We start from the raw sequence: 17,170 nt of genomic DNA, 5'->3' as shown, positions 1-17,170 counted from the left end.
AAAAGTATGAGACAAAACAAATGATACCTATTATTCTAAAGTTAATGTCACAAATGTATATAGAATTGACGTATATTTTTAAATGATATAATATCAATTTTCGTTTCATCACTATCAATAGGTGACATATCATAAAAGATCTAATATATAAAAATGTAAATATAATATTAAATAATATTAAAACATGCATGTGTTTCAATTAAGAGAAACAATTATTAAGTTTCACTTGTTACAAGTGTAGAAAACTCTGAATCGAAATTCACCTTATATTTTGGCCGGCGACAATTTTATAGCTTTGTCAACACACGTCACGCGGATCGACTCTATGTTCCCATAGAAGGACAAACTACTTCCATGAGCGCACGCACAAGAATGAAACACGTGAAGGTACGTAACTTAAAAAAAAGAGCGATCGCGCTTGCGCCGACTTCGATCGATAAGTTACCTGACGAATGTGCGGGAAATATTCATTTCTTAAATTTCCATCCATGTGAAATTGATCGCCTAATCGCTTCTTCTCACAAAATTGTTAAATTACAAGTTCTTCGTTTCCACGATATTTTGTACAATTTGGTATTTATCATGAATTACATAATTTATAACAGAATTTATTCCAAAGATATAGTAAAAGTTCAAGAATATTTAATTTGAAGAAGAAAAAAGAAGGGATAGAGGCTATTAATTTCTCCGCAGTCCAGTTTCTATGCTCGTTCAGTAATGATCTGCGTTGAGACTCAACATTTTAATCTTAATCGGATCCTGCTACTTGCAATCGGCTTATGGCCGTTTCAAAAATCAAAATTTAGCCAACTTCAAGCAACTTTGTGTTTTGGTATTTTGACAAGCTTTGTTATATTCCAAGTATGTCCATATTTTTATTCATATTATTATAAAATATGCATTACAAACATCATTACTAATTATAGCAAACTCTCGCTTTTATGCAATTATAAAATCCGATCAAATTATATTTAGTTATCGATAATAGAATACATTGCAACTACAACACATAAAATTATTAAAGTTTTATTACGTTATTATATATTATTGCATATATTACAAAGCAAATTATTATTTTGAATTGCATAAAGAATAATGACTTCTTTATGCAATATTTTCAATGAATTGGTTCATCGAAGTTCACAGCGTTGATGACTACGAAATGTACTGTTGACTTTATTATCAAAATTTGTTCTTCCACAACATTCTTTACTTTGTACATAATTAAGTACAACATGTTCTGGATTAATACTCATCATGTAAGTTAATTGTTTACTAACTTAAATCGATATTTTTAATAACTAAATTTTTAAATATATGTGACAACCTTTTGCAACTTTTCCAAAACAACGTTTAATATTGCTGTAATGATAGGTGAGAAATTTGTTGGAGCAACTACAATGTGTCTGTAATGAACTACAAGATGAAAACGAACTTGCTATCTTTAAAAAGTATGGAAATAACACAAGACGTTGTACAGTAATACTTACATGTAAGACAGTATTTTTTACCAATTACTATATGTCATAAAGTTGAGTATATATTCCAATCGTGAGAAAAGTTAAATATTTAAATTAGGAGTAATAAATAGGGATGTATGTATCTAGTGGAGAGTGGCACTAGTGCCCAGATACGCTGTAGCAATCATCTATTCATGACAGAGGCACTGAACTATCTATGTAGGACATTCATACAATGCTTCAGCCCAAACAATAATCTAATTAACTAATTTATAACTCTTAGCTTAAATATATTTATCACGTTTTTCCAATAGAATAAAAAATTATAAAACTTTTGCATAGTAAAAATCATGTTAACATACACATGTATGTAAATTTTTAATATACAGGATGTCCCCAATTTAAATGGCAAAACTTCAAGAGCGTGTAGGGGACCGAAAAACTAAGACAAGAAGTCCTTTAGAGGTTTGCTCGTTTTTGCTCCATTTTAGAAAAAAATCACAAAAATTCAATCTCTCATTGTCAGTTGCTCTCTTCAGTTGATTGGCACCGAATAAACTTTCTGTTTTAAGGTTCCTTACATATGTAAATACTTGATGTTATCCTTTACGGTGCCAATCAATTCAAGAGAGCAATTAAGAGACCGAATCATAGATGCAGTGCACCAAATATCACTAGAACAATGTCTAGTTGCAATTCATGAGATCAGTGCTAGATGTAATGCTTGCATTGATGCAAAAGGGCAACATTTTGAACAATATCTGCATTAAATAGATGATAACATAAATAAAATGTAAATAAATAGGTAAAAAAACGAAAACTTGTTTTGTTTCTTTTTTTGTGATTTTCTTCAAAATGGAGCAAAAACGAGCAAACCTCTAAAGGACTTTCTGTCTTAGCTTTTCGGTCCCCTACACGCTCCTGAAGTTTTGCCATTTAAATTAGGGACACCTTATATATACGTATATATATATATATATATATATATATATATATATATATATACATACAGGGTGTCCGGTAATGTTTGACACACCCGAAGGTAGATTGGGTCAAACTGAAATAAAAAGTCCTGTATATTTTTATAACGCTTAATAAAGGAATTATTATTGAGTAAAGTCTGGCCAATCAGCGCCAACCTTTAGCAGGACACACGTCGGTGAACCGCGCGCCTGGTAGTATGTGGCAGCGCACACTTCACGGCGCGCGGCTCACCGACATACGTCCGGCTAAATGTTGGCGCTAATTGGCCAGACTTTACTCAATAATAACTCCTTTATTAAGCGTTATAAAAAAAAAATGGTTCAAGACTTTTCGACTCAGTTTGAGCCAATCTACCTTCACACTTTGGGTGTGTCAAAAATTATCGGACACCCTGTATAATATATTTATCCTTAATTTTTATTATCATATTCAAAATACACAAAATTTTAGAATCGAGAAAAAAATCAAAGCAAAGGAGTGATTAAAGAACAGCAAAATATGAAGAAAAGAGAGAGAAAAAGAGAATTATGCATAAGTGAAACATTAAAAAGAGCAACTTGTATATAACTTTTTTTATTCCTTTCAAATGTTTTTAGCGTTCGCAATATGCAGTACATTTATTGCTACTTTACTGCCTATGTGGCCACAGATCCTTGGAACTGTGTTGTACATAAATGAGTCTCAACTACAGAGTCAGACAATACAAATCATAACTGAATACTTCGTCGATCAACAAAAATATATCTATTTAACTGTACTGCATACAAACGCAGTTATTTATATTGGGTCGACTACAATAACAGCGACAGGGACAATGCTCTTGGGATACTGCATACACGCCTGTGGATTGTTTACAATTGCATGGTAAATAGTGAATTCAGGAAAAAAAAAAAATGAAATATATAGCTGCACATACAATTTTTTTGGTGCGATTGTTTTAATTTGTCACTACAAATTTGGGAGAACTACATATTTATAGTAGACAAATTAATCACAGTTATCGTATGGAGCAAGCAATGACGACCAAGATGCTCGAAAATATTAACATGAAAAATCGGAGTATGATTTGTAAAAAAATATTTTATGCGGTCGAAATCCATTGCAAAGCTATGAAGTTAGTATAATATGCATGCGATAACAATTATATAGCATTTGTAATAATATTTTATTTTTCTTAAAGATTTTCCGACCTTATATTATCTAATTTTGAGGGTTCGATTTTGTTATTAATTGCGATACTCGTAATTTCTCTCAGCCTGAATGTATTTTCAGTAAGTATTGTATTTCGTGTTCTAAAAGCATTTTTCTAAAAGAGATATGCATGTGTCTAATAATAATCGAAACTTAATCAATTTATAGATAAAAGTATATAATTATAAAAAAAAACATATCTAAATTTAATCGATGATACGCATATCAAATGTGCTAATTATAGAATCATTGATGATATGCATATTAAATGTGCTAAATATAAAATTGTAAAATTTTAGAAAACAGAAATCTCATTATAAAAATTGTTTTTTGTACTTTTCGTCTATAACTTTTTTATTGCGTAATTATGGCTACACTGAGAAAAAAAGTTTGTTAACTTGACTAAATGCGTTCAACTGATTACTACTGATTCTTTAATTTAAAAATTTAAATATTAAATTTAAATATTAAATACAACATATTAAATATCAAATATAACGTAATTGACTTAAATACTTAAATATTCCAATTAAAAAAATAGTAATCAGTTGAACACATTTAGTTAAGTTAACAACTTTTTTCTCGGTGTATAATCAATAAGATAATTTAGTATATTAGACTTTAAATAATAAATATATACAAATAAATAAGATAAAACGGGCAAATAAGAGCCAACGTGCTGAATAAAAAGTTCCAAAAATAAATTTTTTTTTAGGTGTTTATTCAACATCTCGATTCCCGAATATTGGACCATCTTCAGTAATTTGACATTTTTTATACTATGTCAAATTACTGAAAATGGTCCAATATTCGAGGACCGAAAGGTCTACTAAACACAATTATACTTACAAAGAATAATATTTTTTTGGCGCCCCTCATCCAGAATATTGGCTTTCATTTGCACGTTTTATCTTATTTATTTGTGGATATAATCAGTAATTATTATACATACAAAATATTAGATGTTAATCACAATCATAATTTTAGATCTTTCGTAATGCATCGCTTGGAAATAAGGAAGCATTTATATTACATCTGTTATTTGTACTAGTCATCTTTTTATATATGTTTGTAGCTAATTATGCCGGGCAAGAAATTTTAAATTATAGTACTCATATATACTCCACCGCGTAAGGAACAATTTAATGTGTTGTTGGCAATTGCATACACAGTATTAAAAAAAGAGTCACATATTATGACAGCAGGTAGTATTGATCAAAACAAGAAAATGAAGTTTAATCAATATGGGTCCTACAATTAATATCTGCGAAAATAGAATCTATCTTTCTATTTGAGCTCTTTGTCCTTTTCTTATTGGTTATGTTACCTCTACAATGCGGTAAACAAAAAAGAGCTCTTACTAGTTTTGTAACATAAAATCATATCTGCCATTTCCCGTGGAATAATAGGCTTACATTATATATGTTCACTGATTAAACTGCATATTCTAACAAAACTTTATCGCTCTCTCTTTAAGGGGGCATATCCCCTTTGAATCTTTGGAAAATGAGTACATTTTCTAGATTTTTTGCAGCTCAATAATTTGATAAAAACTATTTTTTTTACAATATTAATACAATATTATTAAAAACTTAAATAAAAATGTTTTGCTTAAAAAACTTTTTTTTCAAAGTTATGCAAATATTTGCAGAAATCCTCCAATTTAAAATGGCTGCACGGTTTGGATAAAAACGTTCATCATCATATCCGAAATCAAAAATATAAATTTTTTTTTTTTGTTAAACATATCAATAGCTATCTGTTATCCAAGAGTTCTCCCAAAATTTAAAAAAATTAAAAAATAACACGTTGAAAAAAGTTTTGTTTAAAAAAAAAAATCCATTTTTTTTGTTTATAACAAAAAGATGAGGAATCGACTCTAAAAAAGACTTTGTTAAGAGATGCGATCGAACATAGCACGAGTTTTCATGGAATATCGTGCATGAAAATATAAATTTACAAATACTCGCATAACTTTAAACAAGAATTTTTTTTAAGCTGAAAATTTTTATTTAAGTACTTAATAATATTGTATTATTATTATTGTATAAGAATAAAAAGTTTTTATTAAATTGTTGCGATGCAAAAAAATTTAGAAAATGTATTCATTTTTCGAGAGTTCAAACGGATATGACACCCCCCCCCCCCCTCTTAATATAACGTCATACCTACATATCTACAAACCCAATATTACTATACTATAATCTAAATATTATTATAGCAAAACTAGTAAATACTCTTTTGTTTATTGGATTGTAGAGGTGACACAACCAATAAGAAAAGGACAAGCAGCTCAACTAGAAAAATAACCTATATCTTCGAAGATATTAATTGTAGAACTTATGTTAGACCTTTTTTTTCTTGTTTTGATCAATACTACTTGCTCTCAAAATATATAACCCTCTTCTCTTAACACCTTGTATATATTAGTATATAGATACATATCTTTTTCATTAGTAGTTTATTATTATTTGTCATATTATTTTGTAGTTACAATGTTCGATGGTATAATGCACCATTACACGTACAGAAAATGATACTGTTGATTTTGCAAAGGAGCGGTAAAATTTTCGGCCTAAATATCGCTGGATTATTTGTAATATCATTAGAGTGTTTTGCCATGGTAAGCAATATCATATACCATAAATTGCAATATTTACAGCATATTTAACATGTTTCATAGTGCAATATAAGAGACGTATGCACTTCATTATTACAGTTAACGAAAGCATCGATGTCTTATTTCACCGTTATATATACTATGCAGCAATAATGTGAAGATATATTATTTAATTTATAGAAATCAACCATAAAATATTACATTTTCGACGTTTGAAACTGTAAAATATAATTTCAATAAAATTTGCACAAATTAAATAATTCACTAAGATAATAGCTTTTTATTTCCTGACTGTTGCACTGTTTAGATAATTAAGAAATCACAAATTCACAATTACTTTTTTTCGATAATGGGGATATACAGGGTGTCCCATTTTAAAAGTTCCACCCTCATAACTTTTCAGGATCAACGTTTGAAGGAAAATGACTCCGGTAAAAGCTGTAGGGAACAAAGGGGGCTATCTAATAGTGACCTTGGATTTGACATTAAAGTCATTCTTAAGCTCATTTGAAGGTCAACTTCCGTTTTTTAACTGGAACCCCCTATTTTTCATTACATATTCTTGTATCTTATCTCCAGAGCTTTTCAAAACACTATAATAAAGTATTTTTTTATTAAATACTTTTTAAATTATTTTATATTTTAATCTGACACATTTTGATATAAAAAATTAAATATCTCGTAAAATATTTAGTTTTCGATAATCTTACCGTACGATAACGTAATACTTCTATGTACAGAATAATGAGACAAATAAATTAAGTATAAAAAAATAATTAAGTATAAAAAAATAATTGTTTTTAAGAAAATTATTTACAATGTATTTTTTTAAACAATTATTTGTTTTTTTTGCATTAATTAATTTGTCTCATTATTTTGTGCATAAAAGTATTACGGTAAGATTATCGAAAACTAAATATTTTATAAGATATTTAATTTTTTATATCAAAATAAGTCAGATTAAAATATAAAATAACTCAAAAAGTACTTAATGAAAAAATACTTTATTATAGTGTCTTGGAAAGCTCTCGAGGTAAGTTATAAGAGTATGTAATGAAAAATAGGTGTTTCCATTTAAAAAAACGGAAGTTAACCTTCAAATGACCTTGAAAATGATCTTCAATGTCAAATCCAAGGTCACTATTAGATAGCCCCCTTTGTTCCCTACAACTTTTATTAAAATCATTTCCCTTTAAACATTGATCCTGAAAAGTTATGAGGGTGGAACTTTTAAAATGGGATACCCTGTATATATTTAATTTTTCTATTATAAAAAATACATATACACATCATATGAAATGTATGTTGAAAAAGTATGATACAAAACACCTACACAGGATTGATGTATATATTTTTGGACCAGTACGATGATGTCATAATTTTTCATCAATATCACAAAGTGATATGTCATAAGAGATCTAATATACGAGAATATAAATATAATATAAAATAATATAAAAACATGCGTTTCAATTAACAGAAACAATTATTGAGTGTCGCTTGTTACAAGTGTGTAGAGCTTTGAATCAAGAGATTCACGGTACCTTTTATACTTTGGCTGGCGACAGTTTTATAGCTTTGCCAACATACGTCAAGCGGATCGACTCTGTGTTCCTGTAGAAGGACAAACTTCCTCCACGAACGCACATACAAGACTGAGGCGAATGAAACCGAGTTATTTGAAAAAAGTACGATTGCGCTTGCGCCGGCTTCGATCGAAGAATAGCCACTCTGTGAGTGTTTGGTTGTGTGAGGTAACACCTGTTGATTTTCTTTGTAAGTGTAAAATCGATTGTCCACTTGTCTCTTTTCAAGCGAATGTTGAACTGTACGAGTGTTTCGATAAGTGATAATGTTTTGTGCGGCATTGCATTATGCATTTATACAAAATTCTGTGCCTTAAATATATTGTAATTATAAGTTTTAAAAATTTTAGTAGACAGTTTTATTACAAAAAAATAATTTATTATATCTTATAATTTCCAATTTGCAATTGTAAACAAGCAAGTCATTTCTACAATATAATTTTCTAAATAAAATTATTGATTATACAGTTTACAGCATTTTTTACTGCAAAATGCACGTCAGATCTTGTCGTTACTGCGTTGCTAATTAAATACAACTTTTGTGTGAGTTTGGAAACGTAAGTTCATTGTAATCATCTTTAAATAAAAGTTACTAGAAATAATTCTTTGTACATTTCTTTTTAAGTTTATAACAAAAAATAATATAAAATATTTTTTGGTATAATGGATGATATACTTATTAGAGCAGCTTCAACAAATCTATAATGCGTTAAAAAATGAAAATGAAATTGCCTTTATAAAGAAATATGGATATAATGCAAAAAAAAAATGTTGTACGATTAGAATTATATGTAAAAGAAATAAAATCTAATAATGTATATTATACATTGCCAAGTAATATAGAATAGAGTTAGATTATAATTCTTAATAAGAATTAAGTAATAAACCACATTGCTGTTTTCCTTATAAAGATGGACCACGCAAATGGGGCGAGGAAAAAGCTGAACGATATAACAATTTTTCTATGTTTCTAAGAAAAATATGCAACTGTTTGGTGCATCATTACACTTACGAAAGAAATTAGACAATAGAAAAATACATAATAGAAAAATAGTCAATAGAAAAAGAACTATTTCTTTATATCTCCAATCGCGCGGACCATCCTGTATGGTATATAACTAACAAGTGTCATATTGTTGTTCTCTTCCTGACAATTTGGCCATGTCTTCTCATTATCATTCTGCCCATGAAGAAATCTCGATCATTTTTCGGAATAGAATTCATTTCTAAAATATGAGTATTTTGTCAATCAAGAAAATATTTCTCAATAATCATGTACATATGAAAGCAGCCATTTGTACAAAAAGGACTGCAATTATAACAACAGGAACGATGCTCATGTACAATATATCTCAATTATGCTTACGGAATGTTTAGAATTACCAGATAAAAAAATGCAGAAATATAAATAAAAAAATAAACGTATATTTTGTATTGTGAGCAAAATATCATTTCAAACAAATTTAGAAAAATAATGTAAACAATTATAGCAAAAGTATTATTTATAACTAATGTATTGAGCAAGCAATGGCAATCAACTTTTTACAAAATAGCCAAAAAAATAAACTTATGATTTATAAAACACTAATTTATGCTGTAGATATCCATCGAAAAGTTGTAAAGTTGATATATAATATAATATAATAACGACATCAATAAACAAGCTGAAAATTGTGCAAATTAGAAACTTGCACATTGTTTCTTCATCATTTTATCTCAGAAAGCTTAAGCTCTTTAAAGCAAGCGGGTTTTTAGATTTTTGCTTTCTCGTAGAGGAAGTTTTGTGAGCGAAACAAAAAGATGAAAAAGCTATTATTAATATGCTTTTTTCTAATTTACACATTTTTTATTTTTCTATAATCGTTATAGATTATCACCCTCACTAAATTCAATATCAACCATCCTTTAATAATATTCTATTTTTATAAAAAAATTTAAACCGATATTTGAAAATTTGCGAAAGTTAGGATGTGTAGATATTTCTCAAAAAATTTAATATTTTATAAAAAATGAACTTTCGCACCGATTCTTACCAAATTTAATATCAACTATCCTTTAATAATATTCTATCCATATAAAAAAATTTAACCCGATATTTCAAAAATTGCGGAAGTTAAAGGTTGAACAATATATCGCGTACATACATACATACACACACACATACATGCATACATACATTTTTTAGGAATGATTTTTCGACGTTTTGCACCATTCTGAACACATTGGCATAAAAAACTCGAAAAAAAATTTTGTCAGAAAAACAAAGCTTCCTCTAATAAGGAAGCAAAAAGTTATATAATAATAAAACTAATTTTAAGATTTTCTCGATCTTTACTCAAGTTCTTCCCCAAGAATGAGCAAATAATTAAGAATAAAGAATTAGTTGTCAATCTTTAATTGAGAAGGCCTTGAACAAAGACTGAAACTAATTCCGTTTGAACACACTGTCAACATCATTGTCCTCGATCACCCAGCGATGAGCCTGGACTTGTATCCCATAAAGCATGTTTGGGATTTGATGGGTCGTCAATTGAGAGATCGTCCAAGACAGGCAACAACATCAACCAAACTAGAAAGAATTCTCCAAGAAATCTGGCAGGAAATCCCTCAAGTTGAAATTAGCAGATGCATAAATATGAAGAATAGACTAAATGAAGTGATTAACCAAAAAAGCGGTAGCACCCCATTTTAAAAATAATGCGCGCGCGTGCGCACACACGCATACACCAAAGAAAATTTGGAGTCAGTAAATAACGTGCAAGTGTGTGAGAAATGTAGAGAAATTGCGAAAAAAGCGTGTAGAGAAATTTCTTTGCGCCATTTTAAAGGAAAGTTTCCCACTTCAAAGCCCATATGGTGGCATTCTTAGCCCCATCCCTTATTTTCCCATAGACGACAAAGTCATGAAATTTCCAGAATATTTTCACGATCTGACTTTGGTCTTCACAAACAAAACAGTTCGATGACACAAATAATTCAAACCTACCCGTCTTAAAGTCGAGGCTTCACTCGTTAAAACGCGCCAAGGATCATTATTCTACGATTCCCCTAAGCTAAGATATGGCTTCTTAAAAATCGGCAAAATTTACAAGCGCTCCCCTAATTGTTTTGCATAGCGTATGTTATAAACAATAAATTTCTGAATAATTTTAACAACTACGTGGGAGTCGGATATATAGTTTCCGAAATATATCACTCTAAAGTATCCTATACACAATTTATACATGCACATATTTATACATATTCATAAAGCATTTTTAACAATCGTGCTATTTTAAAGTTTTCGGACTTTATCGCTTTAAGACAACAAAAAAGAATGTTTGCTACACTTTTTCATTGTAACAGCTTTTATACATGTGTAAATTATTAACATATTTTCTTATTCGTTACCTAATCGTTTGTTCGTACATATAACGTTCGTTCGTATAGCACCGTTACACATATAAAAATTAATACTATTTTTGTTGCAAAGAGGTAGCAAATTTTTCAATCTGAATGTCGGTGGATTGTTTGTAGCATCCTTCGTCTTGTATATGGTAAAAATTATACCATATATTATGATATAGGCAAATAACAATTTTACTTCACTGTCATATAATCAACCAAGCAACGAGAAGGATATATTGTCTACTATATTAAAATAAAAAGTCTAATATATTGTAATAAACGAATATATCTAGCATATTAAAAATAAAAAGTAGGTAAATGTAAGAACATAAATGTCCAGATTTTCACCTCCAATTAATTGAGTCTCATCTCCAGTTAATAATCAGAACAAATTTTTCAAAATATATAATGTCTTTTTAAATCATAAGAATCCTGATTTTCTTTTTAAATTATGATAAAAGAAAAAAATTAATATTTTTATAAATAAATTTAAAATTATTTATATTTCAAGAATAAATCTTTTTTTTTGCATCGCATATATAAAAAACAGAAGCAGCAAAATGTCGACAGTGATGATTAAAATAATGATGAGAAACATAAATCCTCGCCATGTTAAAGTATAGCGGGAATATGTTGTTGGAAGAAACATACTTACACACATTAATTAAAATCATAAGATATTACTTTAAAAATTGATGATACCATAGATGATATAACAGATAAGTGTCATATATTTTTAATGAAGACCGTACTTTTTAACTGTTGAAAAATTTGGCTTAAATTTAACATACATCGCATGTCCCAAACTGTCTATACAAAAATGTCATTAACGGACTGTAGTCACTCTCACTCTTATTGTAAAATAAAATCAATATTTTGTTTCTATAGATTTACACAGATAAACTTGACACTTATAATACAAAATATATTTATTGCGTAAAATTTAAAATATGTGCACATTGCTTTATTTTAACACTTTTTTCAGCTATTTTAATAAATTAACATTTGAGTTCAATTAACACAACAGCAATATGTTAAATTAACATATGAATATGTTAAATATTTAATACAAAATTTTAATTGGCGTATTTTCTAAAAAATAGACACAAATTTTCAGTGAATTTTTTAACAAGAAAACACAAATTTTCGGCCTGTTTTTTAATAAGGAAACACAAATTTTCCAACGGTATACCAAATCTGAAGCGTTATTATGTGCCAGAAATTAACGTCAAGTTAGAAACTACATATAGTAATGTACACTTTATCGGTAGCATTTTCATAACTGCGGTGTTAGCGCGTAAAGGCGATCAATCGACACTGCCTTCAAAGACAAACGTACTCGATGAGTGCCCAAGCTAGAATGAGGCACGTAAAAATGCAATGTGGGGGAAGAAGGCGTCTGCGCTTGCGCGAACTTGAACCAATAATTCATATTACCTGAGTACCTTTGTGTGAGAAATAAACATCCGTCAAATTCGTCTTCACTGTCAAAGCGATAGTTAAATAATTTCCTACCCCTTCCTAAGCAAAGATACGAAATTGCGAATATTTTCACCATCCGCGATCTCACGTTAATATTTTATACTGTGTTATTATACACTTATATATTAAGATATTTACGATACAAAAGGAACAAATTATGAAATATTCAAGAGAGAATTTGAGAACATGGGGATAGTCGAAATCTTGCTAATTTTTCCATAGTCAGATGCGTCTCGATTCTCATCGAAAAATGATATGCATCGTGAAACAGCATTTTAAACTCAATTGTATTCTTCTACTCACAATTGGCTTATGGCCTTATCAGCAATCATTACTTGTTCAATTTCAACGAATTTTCCTTATTAGTATTTTAACAAGTTCTATTGTATTTCAGGTATGCCAATATTCTTTCAATTGCATTATTATGTATCTAATAGGCCATTATATATGTTTAAATTTAATTATTTATAATATATAATTTGAATATAATAATAATAATAATAATATATAAGGTCTGATCAAAAAATAACCGATTTATTTCTTTTTGCATCAGCTGCAGCCCGGTAACAGGACTAGCGCAGTATGTAACTTTGGACCATATATAGATACTGCGCATGCATGATTTTTTTGCCAGACTGCACAGCCCTTCAATCGCTCTATTAACACGTTCGATCATTTTAGCTGGAAACACGAAATGCAACGGACATTGAATACACCTGCAACTATCACGGCTGCCTAGCAATGATTGAAGAATTGCGCGCGGTCTGGCAAATATCATGCAGCTGCAATAGGATCCAAGGTTGCATGCTGCGCTAGCCCCGTTACCGGGCTTCAGTTGACTAACGCAAAAAAAAAAAAGTAAGGTCAGATACTTTTTGATCAGACCTCGTATTTAATTATTAACAATACGAACTGCTATAAAAATGTGTTATAAACATTTTATAATTATTTCGTTATGTAATGATGAATCGAAGAGTAACTGATTGTTATAAATTAGTAATTAAATTTAAAAAATAATTTTAATTAATTTATTGATTGCAGTTTACACTATTTTTGACTTCAGAATGTACACTTGATTTTGTTATCAAAATTCTCTCTTCTGTATTATTTTTTATGATATTTATGATTAAATACAATTCGTTTTGGATAAACTCTCGAGCTGTAAGTTACACCATTATTAAATTTATTTCAAATACGATTAATCTCTCTTTTTTATACAACTTAAAATTACAACTTAAAATACAATTAAATTTTAAAAAATGTGTAAATAAAATACTATTAACATGATAGATGAGAAGTTTATTGGAGCAACTTCAAAATATTTGTAACGAGTTAAAAGATGAGAATGAAGTTAATATCATGAAAAAATATGGGAACAATGCAAAACGTTATACAATTAGAATAATAGGTAAAAAAAACAATATCACACAAAGGTATAAATTAAACGGTAACAAAAATCAAATGGAAGGAAAAAAAGAAGTTTCGCTATTTTTTGCAAATATACTCCTGAGTATTATATACCAAAATAGAAATAACATAAAACACGTAATACAATTTTTATAAACTGCATAATTTATTCCTTTAAAAATAATATTTATTTATATTATTACTAATAAAAAAAATTCTTAGATTTTTTAAATAATATTTTTAATGCGATAACTTATAAATCTAAAGTAAAAAAAGTTTTGTGCTATTTTTTGCAAAAATGTTTAAAACAAGTGATACAAAAACCAGTAAATATATATAAAATATATAATGTATATATATATAATATATATAAAAAAATATTTAAAAAATATTCGATACAATATTTCGAGTTAGTTATAAACTAATCACGAGTAGAAAATTTCAAAAACGGCGCGGATTGTATATCTGTTTAAATATATTTAGGGATTTTCGTGTTCAGCATATTTATTCTCTGTTTTGTACCAATATGGTCGCATATTCTCGATATTGTTCTGCCCACGAATGAATCTCGATCACGTTCTACACTATTATTAACCCAGTATTTTGTCGATCAAGAAAAGTATTTTTATTTAATTTTCCTGCACATAAACGCAACAATCTGTATAGGAGGAACTGCAATTATAGGAACAGGAACAATGCTCATAGCATACCTCAAACATGCTTGCGGAATGTTTACAATCGCCAGGTAAAAAAAAAACAATTTATAATATTTTTCTAGAAATTTTTCCTAATGGAAATAAAATCTTTTTTATCCTTCTCCAAACAAAAAATAGAGAAACTTTATCTATACACTATAAGATAAATATTATTTACAGTTACCGTATCGAGCAAGCAATGGCAATTAATAATTTACAAAATAGCTTCCAGAATGAGATTGCAATTTATAAGGGAATAATTTGTGCAGTGGACGTTCATTGCAAAACTATAGAGTTGGTATATTTATCCAATAATACAATATTTGCTAATAATATACGTAACGATATTTTCTTGTTCTTAAAGGTTCTGCAAAACTTTAATATCTAGCGTTGAGGGATTATTCTTTATTTTAATAGGATTTAATGTAATTTGCTTGAGTCTCAACCTTTTTGAGGTAAGTTTTTAAACATATCTGATGGCTTATTGCGACAAAGAATTTGTTAATAAAAAAATAATAAACGATCTATGAAATTATTTGAGAATCCAAATTCTAAATTAGGTTGTTTAATTTTAATATGCATATATATAAACAACATTGATCGTAGTCCACATATTGTTTTAGATGTATAAAACTCTATCCTATGGAGATGCTAAAGAAGAATTTTTATTTCACTTTATAATTGTAATCATAATTCTTTTATACATGTTCTTAGCTAATTATGCCGGACAAGAAATTATAGATCACAATAATCATATATTTTATACCGCGTAAGAAACAATTTTATATATTATATTCACAATTTTAAGACACTTCCTATAAAATAAATATATAAAGTTAAAATTCGAAAAACTTATATACCTAATCAATTTATCGATTCGTTGTCTGGTCATTTGTTCGCAGATACAACGTTCGCTGGTATGTGGCACCGTTACACATACAGAAACTGATATTGTTTATGTTACAAAGGAGCACCAAAGCTGTTAGTCTAAATGTGGGTGGACTGTTCGCAGCATCCTTAAACTGCTTTGCCTTCCTAAATATCATTTATGAAGATATGTAAAATATGACAATATAAGTGCGAAGGCAAATTAAAAAGAAGACGTATTTTGTTCCAGTTAGCGACTGCATCAGTCTCTTACTTTACCTTTATATACTCCACACAGCAATGAAATTAAATATATATATATATGGTGTACAACTTTGCTGTCGCCGTTTTCCTATAGATGGCTTTAGCGGTAAGTAGTGGTCGAAATAAATAGATCATAGATGTCATACAATAAACTTGGGCATCTGTCAACATAACCCCATAGAAACATTAGTCGATTTGTGTCTGCATCATAAGATCAATAAATGAATATAATATAATATAAACGTAATAAATATAAATATAATAAATTGTTATGCCTAAACTTATGTAACAAATCGATATTTCAGAAAATTATAACAAATTGTATAACTACTTTTTTTAACATGCTTCGTAATGTGCAGTGCACTTGTTCTTCACTTCCTACTAATTTGGCCGAGTGTCTCTTCTCATTATTATGCTGCCCATGAACAAATCCCGATCATTTTTCGGAATAGAATTTTTGATTATGAATATTTCATTGACCAAGAAAAATATTTCTCAATAATTATGCTAAAAATGTGCATGCAGCCATTTATATAACAGAAATTGCATTTGCAGCAACAGAAACGATGCTCGTTGTATTGTATATCAAACATGCTAGCGGAATGTTTAGAATCGCTAGATAAGAAAATGCAGATATGTATAATTTTTATTGTGAACGATATCTCGTTTGTCGTTTCAAACAAAAGAAAGATGATGTAAACAATTATAACATAAGTATTATTTATAACTAATGTATTGAGCAAGCAATGACGATCAACTTTTTACAAAATAGACAAAAGAATAAAATTTCATGACTTTATAGCCATCTATGGGAAAAGCAGGGATGGGACCAAGAATGCAACCATATGGGCTTTGAAATGGAAAATTTCCCTTTAAAATGGCGCAAAGAACATTTCTCTACCGTACCTAGGAGCCGAGTTATCGGGTTTCATAGTCACCCCTGCATTTTGCAAGGCTCTTGGTAATACCGCCGGCATTCGCGTTATCCAATATACACCACGAAGAGATTGCTCGGTCGGATTTTACACATCATGTGTATGGTGTGTGTGTGTGTGCGTGCGCGCGCGCGCTTGAGCGTGTGGGTATCACATACAGAGATTAGGACCCCATAATTCGTTACTTGCATAGTATTTACTGACTCCAAATCCTCTCTGGTGCTTGTGTGCGTGCGTGCGTATGTGTGTGTGTGTGCGCGCACGCGCGTGCGCATTATTTTTAAAATGAGGT

The 17,170-nt window shown here is 29.2% G+C and overlaps 2 protein-coding genes across 2 annotated transcripts; both read left to right on the top strand.

The window, feature by feature from the left end:
- The first annotated feature begins 1,155 nt into the window (after positions 1–1,155).
- Positions 1,156–6,443, top strand: LOC138933630 (odorant receptor 4-like). Its single transcript, XM_070296489.1, has 8 exons — positions 1,156–1,259; positions 1,375–1,492; positions 3,041–3,308; positions 3,442–3,558; positions 3,625–3,715; positions 4,623–4,765; positions 6,126–6,258; positions 6,355–6,443. The coding sequence occupies exons 1-8, from the start codon at positions 1,236–1,238 to the stop codon at positions 6,406–6,408; spliced, it is 948 nt and encodes a 315-aa protein (XP_070152590.1). The 5' UTR covers positions 1,156–1,235; the 3' UTR covers positions 6,409–6,443.
- A 6,459-nt stretch (positions 6,444–12,902) lies between these two features.
- On the top strand, positions 12,903–16,106 carry LOC138933629 (odorant receptor 94b-like). The gene is made up of 9 exons (XM_070296488.1): positions 12,903–13,104; positions 13,752–13,871; positions 14,001–14,118; positions 14,601–14,862; positions 14,993–15,106; positions 15,177–15,267; positions 15,436–15,581; positions 15,715–15,843; positions 15,926–16,106. Exons 1-9 carry the CDS (start codon positions 12,937–12,939, stop codon positions 15,981–15,983), a joined length of 1,206 nt encoding a protein of 401 aa, XP_070152589.1. The 5' UTR covers positions 12,903–12,936; the 3' UTR covers positions 15,984–16,106.
- The last annotated feature ends 1,064 nt before the right edge of the window (positions 16,107–17,170 follow it).

The sequence above is a fragment of the Polyergus mexicanus genome, unplaced genomic scaffold (genome assembly GCF_030449975.1).
Source record: "Polyergus mexicanus isolate NDT 795.1 unplaced genomic scaffold, iyPolMexi1.0 SCAF_5, whole genome shotgun sequence".
Classification (NCBI taxonomy): Eukaryota; Metazoa; Arthropoda; class Insecta; order Hymenoptera; family Formicidae; genus Polyergus; species Polyergus mexicanus.
The sequence above is the reverse complement of the archived record's forward strand: the minus strand, read 5'-3'. Positions and strand labels throughout refer to the sequence as shown.